At 38.3% G+C, this 22,696-nt stretch overlaps 1 protein-coding gene across 2 annotated transcripts; it reads right to left on the bottom strand.

Annotated features, from left to right (window-relative positions):
- Positions 1-174: 174 nt before the first annotated feature.
- nudt4a (nudix (nucleoside diphosphate linked moiety X)-type motif 4a) lies at positions 175-22,529 on the bottom strand. 2 transcript variants are annotated; one of them, XM_058752032.1, is made up of 5 exons: positions 21,896-22,529; positions 7,767-7,877; positions 5,198-5,242; positions 4,912-4,999; positions 175-2,798 (listed from the first exon to the last, which is right to left on the bottom strand). In XM_058752032.1, exons 1-5 carry the CDS (start codon positions 22,121-22,123, stop codon positions 2,593-2,595), a joined length of 678 nt encoding a protein of 225 aa, XP_058608015.1. In that variant the 5' UTR covers positions 22,124-22,529; the 3' UTR covers positions 175-2,592. The 2 variants fall into 2 exon arrangements, with proteins under 2 accessions (XP_058608015.1, XP_058608016.1); XM_058752033.1 differs by having other exon boundaries at positions 4,912-4,996.
- Positions 22,530-22,696: the final 167 nt, after the last annotated feature.

The raw sequence follows: 22,696 nt of genomic DNA, 5'->3' as shown, positions 1-22,696 counted from the left end.
TCGTAGGCTGTCTGTAAGGAGCGTCCACCAATCATTGGAAAGAGAGATTAGGTCAAAGGCGGGACTTGCCGGAATGGAGCCCAACAGTGACCGCCCACTTTTTCAGTGGCCTTGATTCCGGAAGTATTTTCCCATTCATTTTTTTTTTCATTCAAGATTTAAAAAAAAAAAATCCACAGTATAATGTTTAATGTCATAAACACAGCCATCCAGCTCAGAGATTTATCACAACATTAAAAACATTATTTTGAAACAAACATATATTTGAAAACCGGAGAAGCCGAATTTAACTTATCAGGCTATGAACTACGCATCCCATGAAGCATTTCGAAAGACGTAATATTACGTTTTTAAAGCATTTAAGTGCAGAAATAGTCAAATATACCGGTATATAAGTTGTTTGAGAATATGAGTCGTCAGACTCGATTTTATTTAGATATTTGTATATTTTTGTATACAAGAAGTATGCTGCTCTGTTGATGCATTTTGATAGGGCTTCCCAAACACTTTCAAGCTCTTTCACTCGAATAGAGAGGTATAATCAATCTCGAGGCCCTTAAAACTTTTTAGACTGATATATTAGGGATAATGCATTACTTCTTACATTTTGAAATGTCCCCAATCAGGGAAGTTGGGAGATCAGCTAAGAACAAACCATCTTAGTCTGGTTAATTTTTATTTATTTTTTCCTCCAGCAGATTTATAGTAAGGATAAAGATGTTTACATTTGGAAAACAGAGAAACAGCCTGTGGCTTTTGAATAGAAGACAAACATACTTGCATGTTTTTGCAGCCTCATAATAAACTCATACTTGTAAACTATATGCCTCCAGGAGAGGACTTGCCACATGACTTTCCAAGAAAGTTCATACCTTTTCTTTGGAATGTTTTTAAGGATGTTTTCTGATTATAGGTTTTCCTATGCTGCCGAATCCCTCTTTCAAACATGTTTACCATTCATCATTGCATTATAGAAAAGTGACCATAAATCACATTAAATAACCCATCTGGTAGTTACCTCGGGGAGTTAAGCTATCATTCCACCCGTAAACCACAATCAGCACCATTTACAGAGATCATTCCAACTTTAACACAGAGATGAGTTTATTTAGTTTAAAAGTTGTCAGGGTGTTTCTGATTTTCCGAAGACAGGCAAAACACATTGTTGTCATTTCTGTTAAATCACATAGGGGACATTTTAACACCGTAATCTTTTACATATTAAACAGTGTTCAATAAGCCTCACTGATAAACAAGTAAAGAGCGGAGGTGCCTGTGTTTAGCAGTGCAATTCTTTAATCCTGTCTAAAACAAACTGTGGGACTAAATAAACTACTTAGGCAGAAGCTGACATTTTTAATATTAAAACATATTTACAACCTAACATGCAATCTTCCCTCTGAGGAAAGATAAGTATGCTTGTTTACCATTTACAGTCTTAATAAAACAGTTTGGCAACATATTCCATCCCATTCAGTAAATTCCACAAAGTTCATTATGGAAGATTGCAAAGGCCCCAATTGAACAAAGTAGTATGCAAAATTAAATTAAATTCCTCCTCAGCTATTGGAGTTATTGATGTGAGAATTGTTAATATAATGACAATACATGTATATTGCATTTCTGTGGCCTTTAGAAAACACTGGTTTGACAAGATTAGGGTTAAAATTGGGCGTTTTGCCTTCTCTTTTTCTGAAATATTCAGAATATCACTTCAGGCAATATAGACCTCATAAACATTCCATAGTCTTGCATGGACCAATGACACCAGGAGCATATTATTTCTTTGTTCACATTTTACCAAATGCCATCTTGTTTTAAAGAGACAGTGGCTCAAAAGTAGCTCTTCTGCCTTACAGGAGATGGAAAATTAAACCTTTATGTGCAAAGAGAAAGAAAGGCGATCAGATTGCACCATTTAATGTGGCAAATTCACATTTAAGACAAAACTTTGAAAATACCTTCAACTTCACAGCATGTTAAACCTATATTACAGGTAGATATCTGTGATGAAGGCATCTAATATAATCAAAAGCAGCCCAAATCTTCTTTTAGACTATTTACATATTCTATAATTCATGATTTGACATTTTTATTTTTTTTTTCCTTATTTGGTTCTTTATCAAGAATTTTTATATACCCAATGCCTAACAAATATGCCTAGTTATCTATTAGATATAAATAGACAGCATTTCAAAAGACCATCCTAGTTATCCTTTCTAAAAAAAACAATCAAACCTTGGCACATTCCTCATTGTGTTCCTCCACCTAAAGCCATCTGTAAAATAATATTTCCAAAATGTCCATCATGGCAAGCATCTCCGTTAATCTGTGCTTAATACTTAACATCGCAATCTTCAAATAACTTCACCTTGTTTAGCTTGAAATGCACGTTTACAACTGAAAAGTTATGAAAATAACTCTCCTTGTTCATTTTAACCCAGAAACTTACAGGCATTTCACAACAAGCCTTTGGTTTCTACACTTAAAAAAAAAGAGGTTCAAATAGTAAACATTGAAATTATACATGCAAAACTGTCTTTTCCAGTCCAAGGATAGTTTCCCTTGCATCGATGCCCTCTGGTGGCAGTTCTATCTGTGCAAACGGGGCAGTCCACAGTCATGGGAGGCTGTCTGGCGGAGGGGTGCATTGTCATCTGTGTTCACCGGCTCCTGTGCGTTGCCGTTCGTGGGGCCGCAGCGAGGAGTGAGTTTGCGGAGGTACTCCGCGTGGACAGGTTTGTGGCATTGTAGCACCCGGATTGCCTCGTCGATCTTGAACCATTTCCGCTTCCGACCTGCAAAACGTGTTATATATTTAATAGCATCTTGTAACACTGAAAACAAATACAAATCATTTGCATTAACAATAGTTCACTTTTAAAAATAAAAGGTTCCTTATTGGCTTATTGGTTCCATAAAGAACTTTTAACATCCATGGAACATTTCATTTCACATTGGATCATCCTGCAGTGAATGGGTGCCGTCACAATTAGAGTTCAAACAGCTGATAAAAACAACAATAAACCACAAGTAATCCATATGACTCCAGTCCATCTATTAACACCTTGTGAGGTAAAAAGCATGTAAAAACATCCATCATTAAGACATTTTAACTTCAAACCGTTGCTTCCTGCTTCCTCTATCAATAATATTGCTTCCTCCAGTGAAAAAGTGAAAAATCTTATCTGAATAAGTAAGTCAGTGTATTTTGATGTAACCTTCCTCCTTTTCACTGGAGGAAACATTATTATGGATTCGTTTTTTGGCTAGTAGCAAACTTTAAAGTTAAAATGCCGTAATGATGGATTTGTTTCTTACAAACATGCAGCTTTTCACTTCACAAGACTTTAATTGATGGACTGGAGCCGTGTGGATTATTGTGATGCTTTTATCATCTGTTTGGACTCTCATTCTGATGGCACCCATTAACTTGATGATCAAGTAATTTAATGCTACATTTCTCCAAATCTGTTCTGATGAATAGAATTTGTGTGCATCTTGGATGGCCTACACTTTCAACAAATGAAAATTTTTGGGTGAACTATTCCTTTAAGAAAGAAAGATTCTTGAGAAAAGCCAAACTGGTTCTTCTATTGCATTGCTACAAATCCCCCTTTTGGAACCTTTATTTTGAAGAGTGTAATTACATTTTGTCCATTGCCTGAGGTGACTGAAAATTAATTTTGTTCCATTTACTTCTGACATACTGTTATTAACTACACTTGCTGCTTGGGTTTAAAAATGTATAGCTTTATTTTAAATACGGTACAAAAGGTCATCTTCACTGTGAACTTGTCAGACGTTTGGCTGCCCAACCATCTGGCTGACAAACATTCCACTGTATTTATAGTCCTGAAAACAGTCTCTCATAAAGTGCTGAAACTTAAACATTCACCTTAATCACTTTTACACGTCATATATGCAGGAAGGTTAAAGGTCATTACTTCTGACAATCAAGACTACTGACTTTTTTGCATTTGCTGCTCAGCTCTGTGTCAAGTAAAACCGTTTCCTCTCTGTGTATCGAGGTTATGATGCCCTATTTGGCAGCTGAAACTATGGTACAGGCAGAGCGAGGCCAGTGATAGGGGAGTGTAGTGACGCTTACTGGAAAACAACTGTGCCCCTGCTAACAGCACGCCTCCCTGTGAACAAACTTCGGTCTATTTATACGGCTGCTGGGAGTGAAGGGTTACCTGTTTTTTTTTCTTTCCTCGCCATCTACAAATAGTGCAAGTTTTGAATTGCGCTGTCTGTGGGCAAATGTTATTATTGTGTATCCTTCCTGACAACAAAAATTCAGTAAGTAAAAGGTTTCAAGTGGCTAATCCACATGCCAGCTCTTTATCCGTAATAGCTTAGTAAAATAGTTATATAAATCCCCATATTTGCAGCTGCTTACAGATCAGCAGTTGTGTCTTAGCAAAAGAAATGAGCTGGTTATGATAAGCTTGTCTAAAACGATTTAAATTCTGTCCTGTTAGCAGACTAAGCTGTTTGCACACAAATAAAGTCCCCTATTGATTTACTGCAGACATGGGAAGAGGTCACTTTGGTAAAGTTACAAGTGAGCTTCTCTAGAGGACTCAATTACCATAAAGTAGTCAATGGCTGAGATCCCACAACTTAATTAGTAAAAGTGGCTTTCAAACATGTCACACTGCCATGATAAAATTCTTTCTTTCTTCTGAGTATTTAAACTGAATCTACAGCGTGAAACACAGCACAATCAGTGAAGTCTGATTCTGAGTGAATGACTTCTTTGAGTCATTTCGTTTTAGTGAATCATATAGTGCAGAATCATATAAATGACTCTTTCAGTCTGGTTCTTTTTAGTGAATCTGAATCACTTGAAGGAGTTACTAAGTAAACCCAACTGAACCGTTTACACACACAACATCAACTCACCAATATTGACCGAGTCCTCCCAGTCTTCCAGTGTCTCTGTGACAGTAAGCACATACACATAGGTCCGATGCTTGCTGTCCTGGTTCTGCTGTACAGAATGAGAAATATAAAGTTATCACATGGCAACGCAATGTGTGAAACACAGTAAAACATGCATTGAGAAGGTGTGAAGATAAGATATTTATAAATGTTTATGAAATAAAGTCTTGTTTATTGAAGCATCAGCGACGTGCTAAGAGGGGCTGAGTAGCGTCTTACTTTATATAAGGCAGTTTGGCAGTCTTACCTCAAACACCCCCAGTAGCCTGCCAAGGGTGCCCCTCACACCAGCCTGTTTAAGCAGAAACAGACACAGAAAAAGCATTAGAGAGGCTTTTCGGTTTTAAATATGGCCTCAAACTATAAATCATACAGAAACATTATGAAGATAACTAACAAAAACACTCAAATTCTGTTCCTTCTAACAGGCCACACAAACATCAAAATATATACATGATGCTCATTGGGGTTAAGGCACTTTAAAAAGGAAATGACTTCGGCTATGACATAAGCTGCAGCATGAGTCTATCAGTGTTAACAGCGGCTTAACAAGAAGATGAACACACCGAATTTCTGGAACCGTACCAGTCGATGCTGACACATCAGGCCAGAACATTAGCCCCGGCTCACTGATCCGGGAGACCTGAGCTGCATGTTTCCATAACACAGGAGATTCCCGGACAACATAATGCTCACAAGGGAACATGTCTTCATTCAGACACTGCAAAATGCCCCAACCAGCCCGAGCTTACCCCGCAAATTGGGTTGATACGACCGCTCACAATCGGAACTGACAAACAACAGGGGGCGATTTCAGAGACTATGAGAGATTTTGTCTATTTAATATGCCCTGAGCGTGTTTCTGTCATCTCTATGAATCCTCATCTGACACGGTCACATGACATGTGCATGGCCCTAGACGAACCCTAAAAATGAACAGCAACTTTCATTCTGTCAGCCGGGAAAAGGATCAAATTTAAACATTTCATGATGAGGTCAAATGTCATTTTATGGCCAGTCTACATTAATTTAACATGACACAATACATTTTTTAGGTTATCCTTAAAGCAAACAAAAAATTGCAGGGCTCTTTCTCACAAGCGGCATGTTTAAATTTTTTTAAAAACACCAAGATCTTTGGGACATCCCACCCCTGGCAAAACCCCTAGGGGTAGTAGTTTGGGTCCCATGAGTGTTGCTATAGCCAGAAGCATGCCGTAATTCACAGACAGGTTTATGGTCTCCTCCAGGGTCTCCCTAACACTCAGATGTCTTGAGTTACACCTTTTAAACCATTATGTAACAAATAAATCCCTCGAAGTAAAAATAAAGTCTTGTGCATGAAGGATAAAATGGGCCAAATATGGCTTAGATGTGCAGTTTTTTTTTTTTTTTTAGTGTTATGCCATTATGCAACTGAAATTTAAACCCTGGACCATTCGATTCAAAATTATTATAGCGAGTAGAATTCAACATGTTATTAACAGAAACCTCACAACCTGATTTATTTTATTATACAGTCAGATACAGTACAGCTCTACTGTAAATGTCACTATTGGTTTGGTGTACCATAAAAAAAAGAAAAAAAAAAAAATCAGAAACACTGCCTGCAGTAATTAAACTACATTCAAATTGGGCAACCGCAAACGTCCAAACACCGTGACTCTTGAACCTCTGGGACATGTACATTTCAGACGAACGAGGCCAACGGTAACGGGACACGGTTTCTAAATGTCGCTGCAATGCTTCACAGCTGTCAACAAATTACCCTCTTGGCAACCTCTTCGACGGCCGTTCAATGTCATGACACAGCCCATCCTTGAAACGAACAACATAACCATTAGCTGAGATAGACATGAAAAGATTCATTTAGCGAAGCCGCTTAAATTGAAGATGATAGAAAACGGGCTCATGCGCATATTGTGAATGCCGATTGAGGAATCTATAGGGTGGTGGAGGTGGTATCACATGACCATAGTTCTCATACCAGTATCTGTAACAGTTGAGTCAAAGGTGTTGGCAAAACTGAATGGAATGCAGTGTGGATGAGAGGATTTAAATGGCCTTTTTATGGATAATTTAATTGCATAAAACACATTTTAAAAGATAAACATAAGTGAGTGTTAGTTTTTAATTTTAAATAGATAGTTCACCCAAATATTAAAAACAACTGTTTTTGTCCATAAATTTGTCCAAAACCACATTAGACCCCATTGATTTTCATTGCATGGACCAAAAGAAAAATACAATTTCACAAATATCTTCCTTTATATTCCACATAAGAAAGAAAGCCATACAGGTTTGGAACAGCATCAGGAATTTGACAATTGTCATTTTTGGGTCAAATATCCCTGTAATATTACATCATATTTTTATTTTCTAAGTTTTAGACATTTTTCCACATCTGAATTGAAAATTGGCTTACCGAGATGATGACTGTTTGCAGCTTGCTATACAGTGTCACATATGACTTTTTTAAAAATAGTACACAGCATATAGTATATGTTGCTAAGTATGCAATAAGCAGTATGCATGATGCAAAGCAAAAAAATCCTGGTGACAAGATATGGGACAGCTGCAACCCATAACTCACTTAAACATGAGCAAGGTGTCAAGGTCGACAGCCCCTCAAAAGACTGAGGAACCACCAACACTTGATGATGATCATCCTAATATGGTGATTTGGTTTTCAAGAAACATTTCTTATTATTATAAATGTTGTTGCAACAGTGTTGAGGTTTTAAAGGTTCATCCAAAAAAAATTTTCTGAGGAACAGGTAGAAGAGTAAAAAAAACAAAAAAAAAAACGAGCTCACCTCCTCATAGACCTCTCGAACCGCAGCTCCTCCAGGCTCCTCTTCCGGCTCCATCCCTCCTCCTGGAACGATCCACTGATCTGGATGTCGACTGCTGCTAACAAGCAAAACCTGCCACACACATTCACAAACAGAGCTTAGTCAGATAGACCAAATCCAAATGCTCATCAACACTTTGTCAGAACATCTTGATTACATAAGAGTCTAACCTGATACTGCTCACAGTACATCAATCTGCAAAAATACCATCCATCTGATAAACTTTCCTGGCACTCTAGGAGAAATGTTGAGCTCATTTAATTTAAAGTGATAGTCCAACCAAAACCATTTCTGACATAATTTACTGTATGAATGACAAAATGACAAAATAAAAGAAAAAAAGACATTCTGAAGATCGTTTTAACCGTTTCTGTTCGTACGATGAATGTCAATGGGATCCAAAACCATTAAACAAGATAGTTATTAGATGCTTTATTATAACGGTGTATATGGCACATCATTGCATGATTATGTAAATAAACTGGTGAATCAGTGATTTGAACCAGTTCACCGAAACAAACCGTCCGAAAGAACCAGTTCGCTGAAAAGGATCAGTTTTCTCCGTTTGTCTAAGGCTATAGTTTACGGGAAATAATGCTGTAAATACGTTTCTTGCACAGACAGATTGTTTCGTTTCATAAGACCTCAATATATCATCAGCAGTGACTGGTGTTAAAGGGATAATTGACCCAAAAATAAAAATTCTGTCATTAATTGCTCACCATCATGTTGTTTCAAACCCACAAGAACTTTGTTCATCTTGAAACACAAATTAAGATATTTTTGATGAAATCCGAAAGCTTTCTCACCCTGCAAAGACAGCAACGTAACTACCTCGTTCAAGGCCCAGAAACATAGTTAGGACATCGCTAAAATAATCCCTGTGACATTAATGGCTCAACCTTAACTTTATAAAGCTGTGAGAATACTTTGTGTGCAAAGAAAACAAAAATAACAACTTTATTCAACAATTTTTCTCTTCCGTGTCAGAATTTGATGTGTGCTTCACGACAGTACCACGTCGCATGCGTGTGCATTCCTCTCTTTGCAAATAAGCTGCAGCACACCCGGGTTCTACGTCAGAACGTCGGCTCCTGCGTCAGCAGCATCACACGTGTTTTGGTTCAGTCGTGAATGTGCAGCACGGACTGACACGGAAGAGAAGAGTTGTTGAATAAAGTTGTTACTTTTGTTTCCTTTGCGCACAAAAAGTATTCTCGTAGCTTCATAAAATTATGGTTGAACCACTGATGTCATATGGACTATGTTAACGATGTCCTTACTACCTTTCCGGGCCTTGAACGTGTCAGTTGCATTGTTATCTACTCATAGTCAGAAAGCTCTCGAATTTTAATCACAAATATCTTCATTTGTGTTCCAAAGATTAATGAAGGTCTTACAGGTTTGGAAGGATGTGAGGGGTGAGTAATTAATGTAAGAATTTTCATTTTTGGGTGAACTATTCCTTTAATTTTGTGTTGCCTGATATGTTTTGTTTTTTTACTCGCAGAGTGACGGTAGCTGCTGACTTGCATTATGAATCACCTAGGACCATGGTTTGTTAGCTAAAAATCATCTTTACTGTTCTAGGCTAGCCTGAGGTTGAGTAAATTAACAGCAAATTTTCATTTTGGGGTTAGCGATTCCTTTAAGGGGCTAAAAAGTTGCTAGGGTTTTCTGGACGGTTGTTAGGTGGTTGTTCTGACAGATGTCTGACAGATAATTACAAGCTTGATCACTTACAAAAATGTTAACAGAGCAAATGCAATATTTTTACTGAATTCTATATTAATTACTACTGCATTTCTGCTTCCAGATTATTTTCTGATGATTTTCAAGATGGTGCCGCACACGGCAGCCTCAGTGTTTTGCTCTCGCCTTGTCAGTGTCGTCTTCTTTTGCGTTTAATGGCGGTTGGCAGACCAGCTTAAGGTGCATTTCTGCCACCTACTGGGATGGAGTGTAAGGCCTTGATGAACGAAACTATTATATTCTAAACAAAAATAATAATCCAATGGCCAATCCAGCCACTGTGTGAAGGCCTCCTCGTGTGAAGACCGAAGAGTGTAAAGACCATCGACTCTACAGTGCGACTCCACCGGACAGGGAAACCGACAAGGGATATAAGTATCGTTTGTTTTATTTTTTTTCTTTCCTACTACTTGTTTCACTTCCGTTTCAGTTTTTAGAACCATTTCTTACTATGTGTAAGTAAGTTGTTGCTGGTTTTTTAGCATGTGTGTTTGGCTCAGTGTTATTTTGTAGGATTACTGATAAACTAATGCAGTTTGATTTGTATTTGTTATCTATTTTAGTTTTAGTTACAGTTGTAGTAGTGTTGTCATTTTATTAGTTTTTTTATTATGTCTGCATAGGTTTTTTTATTAAGTTTTAGTTTTATTTAATTGGAGTTATTTTAGTACTTCAACATACTAAATGGAAATGAAATAATATAATTGAATTTATATATATATTTATATATTGTGTGTGTGTGTGTGTGTGTGTGTGTGTACAGTATATGTGTGTGGCTGTACATACACATGCATACATACATTTTTTTTTGGTGTTTGGCTTAGTGTTATGTTAGAATCATTATACTCATACCTTTTGTTGTTTTAGTATTTCAAATAGTTTTTAGCTTTATTTTTTGTTTTCATTTAAATGTGTAGTTTTGAAATGTCAATTTTATTTAATTTCTTTATTTTCTTAAATGTGTATATATAGTATTTATAGAGTTTTAACTTTTAGTTTTAGTTACTTTTTCTTATTTGTAAATCGCTTTGGATAAAAGTGTCTACTAAATGACTAAAAGTAAAGTAAAGTAAAAAGAGACTGTAACTTCATATATCAGTTTCTGTGATATATGCATTCCTACCAGGACTCATTTAACATTCAACAATGACAAGCCATGGTTCACCGCAAAACTCCGACATCTTCGTCAGGCCAAAGAGGACGCCTACAGGAGTCTTGTACAATCAGGCCAGAAACACACTGAATAAGGGGATTAGAGTGGCTAGGAGGAACTACGCTAAACAGCTAGAACACCAATTTTCTGCCAATAACCCTGCATCGGTGTGGAAAGGTCTGAAAGCCATCGCCAACTACAAGACACCACCCCCCAGCACTGAGTCCAATCAACAACTTGCTGAAGACCTGAATGAGTTTTATGGCTCGTTTCCACGAAGCGGTACGGGTCAGTACAGTATGGTATGGTACGGTTCGGGACCGAACACCCTGATCCAGCTTGCGTTTCCACTGCCAACAGTACCCTTACTTGAAAGGCGTGGTGTATGCCAGAAAGTAGCGATTGACAATAAAGCGCAACAATAAGCACAACTCTGCCACTTTTTGTTAAATGTCAGTTTTAATGAACAATAATAGCCATAATAAAAGTATAAGTACAAAGTATAAGAGGCTTATATAAGAGGAAATAAAGACAAAAGGCAAACAAATCAGTCAAACGTATGCTACAAAATCAACGCTAAATATATTAAGTTAAACATAACTTTGAGCTTAGCCAAAACGATATGACCAGGACAAAATAATAGATTCATGAGACCACGAATGCCTGTTAAAAATACCCAAAACAAATTGTATCTAATGTTTAATCACTACAAGAGACAGAGCAAGCAGCAAATGTCGGAAGGACTAGCCGAGCTAAGGCTGCTCTATGCGGATCCATGAGCACTGAGCGCCCGCATGGAGCTCCAAAATCAGCATAACAAATTTTCATCAAATAGGTACTATCTTTATAAAATGTTTAAAAAAAAACGCAGATTTGAGTTTTAAACAACTACACTCTCACCTGAAAAACTCTTAAAACTACATTTCATGACACAATAACAGTAATATTTAGAAAATGAAAGGGTTTTTGGGCAATGACGTTTCACAAGTCACAGAGAAGAACACATATTGAGAAACGGCTATTGTCTGTGTGAAAATAAAATTATAAAATACACTGTTATTTTTTTTTGTGTTTGCGCACTCTGATGTAAATATGCCGAACACTCACGGACAGCAGAGCGAAACGACTGAAGGAGAAGCTTTGTCCCCAAAAGTGACGATTCTAGTCAACCAATCAACGTTCTGCAGTGAGTTTAGCTCCACCCTTTTGGTACCCTTTGCTGTGCTAGGTACCCCACCGGAAGGGTACGCTATTTTGGTACCATTCACAACTTCTGACAGTGGAAACGGAAACAGTACTGTACCGAACCGTACCGCTCAGTGGAAACGAGCTATTACTGTAGATTTGAAACTCCCAGTCTAACACCATACACCCGCTCTGATCAGCTCTCCACACAACCATTAACACCTCCAGCAACCCCCCTCTCCCCCACACCTGCACTGCAGATCAGTGAAGATGATGTGCGTCAGGTCTTCAGAAAGAACAACAGAAGAAAGGCACCAGGCCCAGACGGTGTGACACCAGCCTGTCTGAAAACCTGTGCTGACCAGCTGGCCCCCATCTTCTAACAGATCTTCAACAGATCACTGGAGCTGTGAGAAGTCCCTTCCTGCTTCAAACGCTCCACCATCATCCCCGTCCCAAAGAAACCCAAGATAACAGGACTTAATGACTACAGACCTGTTGCTTTAATGTCTGTGGTCATGAAGTGTTTTGAGAGGTTGGTCTTGGATTATCTGAAGGACATCACTGGACCCTTACTTGACCCCCTGCAGTTTGCTTACTGAGCAAACAGGTCCATGGATGATGCAGTCAACATGGGACTGCACTTCATCCTGCAACATCTGGACAGACCAGACAGTTATGTGAGGATCCTGTTCATGGACTTTAGCTCTGCTTTCAACACCATCATCCCTACACTCCTCCAGACTAAACTAACCCAGCTCTCTGTCTAGGGCTGGGTATAGATTCAGATGTCCCGATTCGATTCGATTTCGATTTGCAAGCTCTCGATTCGATTCTCGATTTTTTATTTTTTTGATTACATTCAGTGAATATAGTTTTAATACAAAAGCTATTGATATTTCTAAAAAAAATTAACAGTAAACATCAGTTTACAAATGGTGAATTAATAAAAAGAAATTAAGAACCACAGGCCTGTATTTTAAACCTATTCTTTTTTTGTATAGGGTCCTTTCTTAAACAATAATAGGGCCCTATAATATGTTCTTAATTTTTCTGGTAATCAGATGAAGGCATAAAACATTAATTTAATTTATCCAAATCAAATTAAAAAATTTTTGTATTTTTTTATATTTTACCTTTTATTTTTTGGCAAACAAAGTGCTGCACAACAGAGGTTTACTGTTAAAATTAAAAAGAAAACAAATGGGATTATTCCTTTAAAAATAAAGATTTATTAGTAGTAGTAGTAGGATTGAGTCTTAAGACTGCTCTTAATGTTAAACTAAACATTTATTTTGACAGGTTGCCATGAGGAACTTGCAGCTGCTGTGTATCATGTGATATGACGGTAGTTTTCTCAAATTAAACTGTAAAATGCTAATGAAATGACACTCAGAGCAGCAGTGAGACGGCAGATGATGAAAATACCGCGAGCGTTGTCAGCGCTTTAGTATGCGTGTAGTAAACAAAACAGTGCGTCGCGCCATCCACCATTCATTCATTCATTGCGGAAATCATGGCGCCTTATGCGTGATATCAAATGCTTCCACAGCTTTATAGTATTACTATAGCATTTCACCTGAGCATTACGAATCATGCGTATGGCTTTGTTCTTGGTTCTTGTTAACAGTATCTCCGCCATAATAAGCACTGAATGAATGACAGGCTTTCTGTTGTAACATCGTGCAAGGTAAATAAGGGTGACATCTAGTGAAGAAGACTAATGATAAGAATCACATTAATCTTGTTTTAAATGTGTGCTGAAATAAATACCGGAAAAGATCGATTTGCAGCTTTTGAGAATCGATATCGAATCGACGTCATAAAAAAAATGATTAACTGAAAAATCGATTTTTTATTTTTTTTTGCCCAGCCCTATCTCTGTCCCTAGCTCTATCTGTCAGTGGATCACCAGCTTTCTGACAGATAGGCAACAGCTAGTACGAATTGATAAATTCACATCCAACACCTGCACCATCAGCACTGGCGCCCCTCAGGGTTGCGTCCTCTCCCCACTGCTCTTCTCCCTGTACACAAACGACTGCACATTTAAAGACCCCTCTGTCAAGCTCTTGAAGTTTGCAGACTACAACTACAGTCATCGGCCTCATTCAGGACGGTGACGAGACTGCCTACAGACAGGAGGTTAGAGAGCTGGCTGTCTGGTGCAGTTATAACAACCTGGAGCTCAACACGCTCAAAACTGTGGAGATGATAGTGGACTTCAGGAGAAACCCCCCTGCACTCCCCCCACTCACCATCATGAACAGCACTGTGACTGCAGTGGAGACATTCAGGTTCCTGGGCACCATCATCTCTCAGGACCTGAAGTGGGACATTCACATAGACTCCATTGCTAAAAAGGCCCAACAAAGGTTGTACTTCCTTCGCCAGCTGAGGAAATTCAACCTGCCACAGGAGTTGCTCACACAGTTCTACTCAGCCGTCATTGAGTCTGTGCTCTGCACTTCAATAACTGTCTGGTCAACTGTCAAAGACTACAGAGGACAGTTCAGTCTGCTGAAAGGATTATTGGTGCTACCCTGCCCACCCTCCTAGAACTGTATACATTCAGAGAGAGAAAAAGGGCTCAGAAAATCACTCTGGATTCCTCACATCCATGCCATCTCCTTTTTGAACTTTTGCCATCTGGTTGGTGCTACAGAGCACCGAATACCAAGACAGTCAGGCACAAGAACAGTTTCTCTCCCCAGGCAATCTACCTCATGAACAGTTAAGTGTTCTCCCACTGTGCAATAAAAATGTGCAATAACCTTATTTATCACCCTACATCCTAGTACAGCCCTACATCTTATTTTTTATTCCATTTCTATTCTATTTTGTCTATAGCACACCTGTACATACATTTTATTATTATTTTCATTGTGGTTTATTTATACACACACTGAACAAAATTATAAACGCAACACTTTTGTTTTTGCCCCCATTTTTCATGAGCTGAACTCAAAGATCTAAGACTTTTCTATGTACACAAAAGGCCTATTTCTCTCAAATATTGTTCACAAATCTGTCTAAATCTAAAGTTAGTGAGCAACTTCTCCTTCGCCGAGATAATCCATCCACCTCACAGGTGTGGCATATCAAGATGCTGATTAGACAGCATGATTATTGCACAGGTGTCGCAAGTTTTAAGGGAGCGTGCAATTGGCACTGCAGGAATGTCCACCAGAGCTGTTGCCCGTGACTTGTTCATTTCTCTGCCATAAGCCTTCTCCAAAGGAGTTTCAGACAATTTGGCAGTACATCCAACCGGCCTCACAACCGCAGACCACGTGTAACCACACCAGCCCAGGACCTCCACATCCAGCATCTTCACCTCCAATATGGTCTGAGACCAGCCACCCGGACAGCTGCTGCAACAATCGGTTTGCATAACCAAAGAATTTTTGCACAAACTGTCAGAAACCGTATCAGGGAAGCTCATCTACATGCTCGTCGTCCTCATCGGGGTCTCGACCTGACTGCAGTTCATCGTCCTAACTGACTTCAGTGGGCAAGTGCTCACATTCGATGGCGTCTGGCACTTTGGAGAGGTGTTCTCTTCACGGCTGAATCCCGGTTTTCACTGTACAGGGCAGATGGCAGACAGCGTGTATGGCATCGTGTGGGTGAGCGGTTTGCTGATGTCAACATTGTGGATCGAGTGGCCCATGGTGACAGTGGGGTTATGGTATGGGCAGGCGTATGTTATTTACAACGAACACAGGTGCATTTTATTGATGGCATTTTGAATGCACAGAGATACTGTGACGAGATCCTGAGGCCCATTGTTGTGCCATTCATCCACGACCATCACCTCATGTTGCAGCATGATAATGCACGGCCCCATGTTGCAAGGATCTGTACACAACTCCTGGAAGCTGAAAACATCCCAGTTCTTGCATGGCCAGACCGCATACTGTTTTACAGACCCCCTCGGACCCCCCCCCCCAATACAGTAAAACTGCACATTGTAGAGTGGCCTTTTATTGTGGCCAGCCTAAGGCACGCCTGTGCAATAACCATGCTGTCTAATCAGCATCTTGATAAGCCACACCTGTGAGGTGAATGAATTATCTCGGCAAAGTAGAAGTGCTCACTAACACAGATTTAGACAGATTTGTGAACAATATTTGAGAGAAATAGGCCTTTTGTGTACATAGAAAAAGTCTTAGAATCTTTGAGTTCAGCTCATGAAAAATGGGGGCAAAAACAAAAAAGTGTTGCATTTATAATTTTGTTCAGTGTGTATATTCTATTATTTATTTATTTATATGCTTATTTCATTCACATCTTATATTTTATTATCTGTGCGTTGTTGTTTTCTCTGTGTACTGGAAGCTGTGACACTAAAACAAATTCCTTGTATGTGCAAACATACTTAGCAATAAAGCTCTTTCTGATTCTGATTCCGAATCCGATTCCGTAATGAGCTACTTCGATTCCATTGCATTATTCTCACTGAATGCCGTCACTCTCCACTACTCTTCTAGAAGGCGATCGTATATCTGTGGAATCACTTCTTATAAATAAACTACCAGCAACAGCTGCCACAGCCATAGTGACAGATTCTGTCTGCTGAGAGTCAAGCTCTGCTTTGGGGTATGAGTTGTGGGAGCAAAAACAGCTGCGGCCGGACCAGGTGACCATGAGAGATGTGGAGAAATCTCACAGGTTCAGCCTTCACAGTGCTCAGCCATAGCCTTAATTTGGGAAAACCTAAGAATCAATATGCGTACTAATGCGGGTTCAGGGAGTTGTTAAAGAATAAAAACATAAAAATACAGCTTCATAGACTGCAGGATGCAATTAGCATTAAGGTTGCTCACCTTTATTTTTAGCAATTTAGTGCACTTTCATTCCAGTAAGCAGTCAATATTTGGCTATGTGATATGGCAAGCAAAATTCCCCACCCACTGATAACCATAAAAGCTATTTCGATTACTCTTTTGATACAGTCGTCCTTGGAACTGATAAATCAAACTAAGGATAACAAAACTTCTGGCAGTACTATTGTTCCAAAGTGTTATCTACATTATAGCGTGTGTGGCTGTAATATTAAATAAAGTTCAACACCTTTATTATTATTATTATTAGTTTTTAGAAAAGGTCTATATACATTTTTTTAATATAAATTTTTATTTCAGTTTTAGTTATTTTAGTACATCAAGTTTAAATGAAATAAAATGCTTAAAAATGTTTTAGTTTTATTAAACTTTAATATACTTGATTCAAATTTAAACTGAATTAGCTAATGACGTTCAAATTCAAGGATAAAGAAAACTTTCTAAATCAAGGACTGTCCGAAAGCCAAAACCAATGGATAACAGTTTCAATGACTTGTACCATAAAAAAACAGCACATTTTTCTGAATAACATTACCTAAACGACTGTCTAATAAATTAATCAATCTTTTTCTCCATTATACAAGGATTAATTAGCTTTATTACTCCAATCCTTCACAGTCCTGAGCATCTGCTGACACACTGACCCAGTTCAGAGCCCCACTGACACTCAAGATGAAGTGCATGTTAAATCCCAGCATGAGTCTGAGGGGCACGTGTGGCCCCATCATCATAAACAGGACCTAAGAGCGCACGAATCTTTTCGCCCCAGCAAACAGTGGCTGTATTCCAGTCACGATAGGCATCAGGGTCAGGGCTGTTTTTGAGGTTCCAGGAGAGTCGATTGTGAATATTGTGAAACTTCTTACACATGTAGGTCCTGAGAATCGAACCCATGACCTTCCAGTTGCTAGTGTAGCAGAGAGATTTTGAGGTTTCAGGAGAGTCTCTGAAACTATTTGTGGACTAGTTTATAAAAAGTATTACAAGATTCACAAATACTGTAAAACTTCTTGACACGTGTGTTCCTGGGAATCGAACCCATGACCTTCCAGTTGCCAGTGTAGCAGAGAAGCTACTGTCGTGATAAAATAACTAAAGTGCATAACAGCACATCACCACAAAATCTGGCAACCAAGACATTCACACTTTCAAACCTTTCACTTCATTTGCAAGTTTGAAAGGTAAAGCTCACAAGCCAAAGGAGGAAACGCTTGCAGCTTAAAATCAGTCACGTACCTCACACAACTGAGTGCTGTTTCATTCTGGTTTGTTTTAAGGGTCATTGTTCAGGTTCAGTCCACTGTATCATGTTCGCATTTAACAGAATCATTGTTGCTATGACTACTCCAGCACTACTCTGGCATTATTGTTATCGAGCCAGCTTGACAATTCAAAAACTGCAATAAAGTCCCTGAGGCGAATGTGGTCCTTGTGGTAAACCTGAAATTACAGCTTATCGCTAACATAAATGTTTGTACACTTAAACGATAGCTAGAGTTATAAAATATACTTTTGTTTAGGACAACTCCAACCAAAGACTAAAACAAGCAAAGCCACCACATTCAATACAAGTCATAAGTGGGCGAGAGAATGACAGTGACTCAAACCAAAAGCATACCCAAAAACACAAACACATTTTTCAGAAGCATGTATCAGCAGTATTCTTTCTGATTGTAAACGCACATATATAAACCACACTCTCAAGAGAACCACATTGAAAAGTCAACCAGTCATGTTTACATAACACTGTTTCAATGATAAATTAGGCCAAAAAAAATCCCACAGATTTATCATAGGCTACATTCGAAATAGTGTACTTATTATTGCTGAAGCACCCTATGCAATTTTCTTTGCATACATGGAGCACAACAGAGCAGAATACTGTATCCCACAATTCAGTGCACTCAACTTTTGACTTTTCCCGTGTGTATATATGCATAATTTTTAATAAACTTTTTAAAAGTCATTATTTAATCAATCTGCCAAATATTTTTGGACGCTGTGAAAATTTTCTTTGATGAATAAAAAGTTTAAAAGAACAGAATTTATTTACAACTGAAATTTCTGGTAACAACGTAAACGTCTTTACTGTCACTTGATCAATTCAATGCATCCTTGCTGAATAAAAAGTGTAATATATATATATATATATATATATATATATATATATATATATATATAAAACCCTGGACCACACAACCAGTCATAAGTAGCACGAGTATATTTGCAGCAATAGCCAAAAATACATTGTATGGATCAAAATTATCGATTTTCTTTTATGCCAAAAATCATTAGGATATTAAGATCATGTTCCATGAAGATATTTTGTAAACTTCCTACCATAAATGTCAAAACTTCAATGGAAAGCTTATTTATTTAGTTTTCAGATATATCTCTCAATTGGTATAAATGATGGTATAAATCTCAATTTCCAAAAATTTACCCTTATGGTTTTGTGGTCCATGGTCACATATGCATATATGTACACACATTCTTATTTTGCAGATACTGATTCGCAAATCAATTAAAACACATTAGCAAATGCATAACACTGCCCTCACAACCAACCAAAACACCAACCAGACCATTATAGCGGTGAGCTTTAGACAAGCAAAGTACCTTTTTCACTTTCTTAGAAAAATGTGAAGATTCAGCTATTATTATTATGGGTCTTTGTGAGGTCTTGCTGTAGGACAGGAGCACAAACAGCAGACGAGCTGATGGACTGCACTTAGTGCACTTCTCGAGGATGTGCAATGTTGTCGCCTGTACTCAGCTAACTGTCGCTATGACAGGAATGTACTGACGTCCACAGTAGACCGAGTTGCTATACTCAACTATTAAAATGATCAGGAGTCAATAGAAATACACACAAAAGAAGTACAATTCTCCCCAAACAGGAAGATAAAAAAAAAACTGCAAAACTGCAACCGACTGTATCAATTAGACAGAAAAAGACTGATAAAAAGTGGAAAAAGGAGTCCGTCAGGGGACAGTGAGTGCTGTCATTCTGGTTCTATAAATTGCTGCTGATAGGTCACTTGGAGCCTCAGAACATAGTGTAACTTACCTCCTCCCCTCCCCCCTCTCAGTGCTAATCACATGGAGGAGAGACCTGGGAGACCAGGTCCTGTTGCAATGCGGAATATTCAGGGTCCGAAGCGCCCATGCCTCAACATGTCTTATGTAATCAAACTTCCAACAGCTCTAGCGGTGCTTCTTAATTAAAAATACACTGACTTGGTAGTTTGAACATGTTTGAGTTCATTTAAGGAAAAGAAGACATCTATGGGGGAGTGTTTGTGTATACAACAGCATTTTCCTGTAATTTCTAAGTACAATACCCACATCAGGTCAAGCCCTCGTCTCAGAAGTCAAGAACACCTCGACTGTGACTGACACGTTTCATAATAGACCATATTTTTAGTCTAAGCAGAACCTACTTTCAAGGAGGTCGCAAAATGTTATGGGTGATAAATTTCATAGTAACTGCTTTTTAAGAATTTTCAGTGAGAGACTTTAAATTAGGTTTTGTGTTCCATTCTGAAGTCATGGTTTAGAAATACATGAGGGTGAGTAAATTATATAAGTGATTAATTTTTGGGTAATCACTTTCTCATTTGTAACTATCCATTTGACATTTTGAACATCCAATTCATGAAATACATGTCAAACAATCATAAAACCCTTAATTATTATGCACTATATAGAGCCTCTATAAAACTACATATAGTTCAACGGAGTTTGTGTTTTTAATAAATACTTACCAAACCTGTGGCAGACCAATCAAACTAGATGAAAACAAAATCTCATACTAGCATTGGCTGATGTGGTACATATAAAAAGATTAAGCAACAACCCTGCTGCTTAAGAACATTGTGTCCCCTTATTCTCTCTCATATAGACTACAAAACAGCATACAAATACCTTAAACCACAAAAACCATGAAAACATGGAAACTTAGATAATGGGTAACAGCTGTGAGATATGATCTGGATGAGAAATCATGTCTTAAGCAGAAAGTCAGTTGCTACCTGTTGTGGACAGCTGTCATTACTCAGGAGTAAAGCTCACTGCTGGCTTTTAGTGAGCTGATCTCATTGATTACATTTATAACACCTGCCATCAGTCTTCCATGCAGAGTCATATATTTCTAGAGATGAATCATGAATTAGTGGTCGTGAGAACCACCCATAAGAGTCTTATCATTGTGATTTTATTTGGGTGTAGTACAGTGCATATCTACTTTAGGGAGTTAAAAAGGATGAAATATGGCAAGCTATTTTAACATCTGTCATTAAAATGAACTAGTATCTATGTTTATGTTATTATTACTTATCCGGGTATACTTATACACTTTACAAGAAGTTCCCATTAGTTAAGGTTAGTTAATGATAGCTCATGTAAGCTGAAGTCAATTAAATATTAGCAGATACAACTTTTGATTTTGAGTGTATTAGTAAGTCTCAAAATTAGAATTAACCTTATTTTCAATATTATTAGTTACTGGTACATACTCAGCTTTTATAGCACTACCAGCATGTATCATTTTTTCATCTTACTAGCACAATTTTTAATTGAATTATCCATGAAAAGCTAACTAGTAAAATAGGAAATGTTACAAGTTAGAGCTGGGATAGACACTAGCGCAAGTACTGGAATGGATGCTATTGGAATATTTTAGTAACTAAGAAATAAATAGCAGTAGCCTACCTTTTGAATAAAGTTACTAGTAAACTGGATTAGGTCAGAAAATACTAGTTTATACCTGAACCACAGATTCAATGGCAATGTTGCAGTTGAATAGTTACAAGTCACTACTTGGTGACTACTAATTGAGTTGACACTTGTCACTATTGGATGGTTCTAGTTGTTAACGTTAGTGAACTAACAATGAAGTTATTAACAACGTTTAACTAATGGGACCTTATTGTAAAGCGTTCCCAAATAAGCATCCAAGGACTCGAGTCACTATTGGTTGGCTTACATTAATTAAAGGAATAGTAATTGTATTGTAAAATATATAGTTAGTAACAAGGAATACAATCGAAAAACGGCTTGTAATATCTATTTCTGACGTCTCTGAAGGCGACAGTAGTAGTAGTAGCCTACATGTAAACCACCAACCACATATGCGCTTTTCTCAGCTTTACCTCGTCCTCCCGATCGTTCTTGAAACACAGACACGCTGCTCGTTTTTTGAAGCCCTCTCCGTCATATGTCCTTGTCTGATTGGGCTTAAATTTCATCATGTGGGGTTTTCTCCGAACAAAACAAGAATACAAGTGTTCTCGGTTGCCTAGTTTTTGGATCCTACGCGCAACGCAGCTGCCTTTCAGGCCAAGAGCTGACAGTCGTCCCAGATTTTCCAGGCTGATCATACAGTTTGCATTTATAAGAAGCGCCTCACGTTGAACACATAATTCCTCTCTTGACAGCGGAGATTGTGAGTTGAGGTGTTCTCGTCTTGAGCATGGTGGCTGGTCGGTGCTGTGTGAACACTCCTCTGCTGCGGCTCTCCGGCTCTGCGCAGTCGCTTTAAATCAGCTGCAATAGGATCTGCGTTACAAACCCAAGATGCCATCAACAGATAGGCGTTTCCCTTTTTGAAAATATGAATGAGACATTATCCCAGCCGCCAGACAAAAGAGGAAACTGATTCACGAGCGTTAGAAGAGGGTAGAATTAAACAATGCTGCATCGCTATAATTTATATACAAATGTCAGCAGTTATTGATTCAAAGTAACACTAGAGACAAAAGCCACGCTGCAGCGTGGTAACAGCGATTGTGGTGATGTTGTACTGGCGCCATCTGCTGGTAGCCGTAAATAAATACAATCATTTGAGAGTGCAAAAACAAATATATTGTTTCAAGAATGTTAATGTTCTCGAATCGACTCCTGACCGACTGGTTCGACTTGATAAACCAAGAGTGAATCGACGAGTTGACTGA

This window comes from Onychostoma macrolepis, chromosome 18 (genome assembly GCF_012432095.1).
Source record: "Onychostoma macrolepis isolate SWU-2019 chromosome 18, ASM1243209v1, whole genome shotgun sequence".
NCBI classification, from domain to species: Eukaryota; Metazoa; Chordata; class Actinopteri; order Cypriniformes; family Cyprinidae; genus Onychostoma; species Onychostoma macrolepis.
The sequence above is the reverse complement of the archived record's forward strand: the minus strand, read 5'-3'. Positions and strand labels throughout refer to the sequence as shown.

Coding starts and splice junctions, on each gene's coding strand:
- nudt4a (XM_058752032.1), bottom strand. CDS start 22,123: ATGATCAGCCTGGAAAATCTGGGACGACTGTCAGCTCTTGGCCTGAAA. Junction 7,878..21,895: donor AGAACGATCGGGAGGACGAG/GTAAAGCTGAGA, acceptor TGTGTGTGGCAG/GTTTTGCTTGTTAGCAGCAG. Junction 5,243..7,766: donor TTCGAGAGGTCTATGAGGAG/GTGAGCTCGTTT, acceptor CTGCTTAAACAG/GCTGGTGTGAGGGGCACCCT.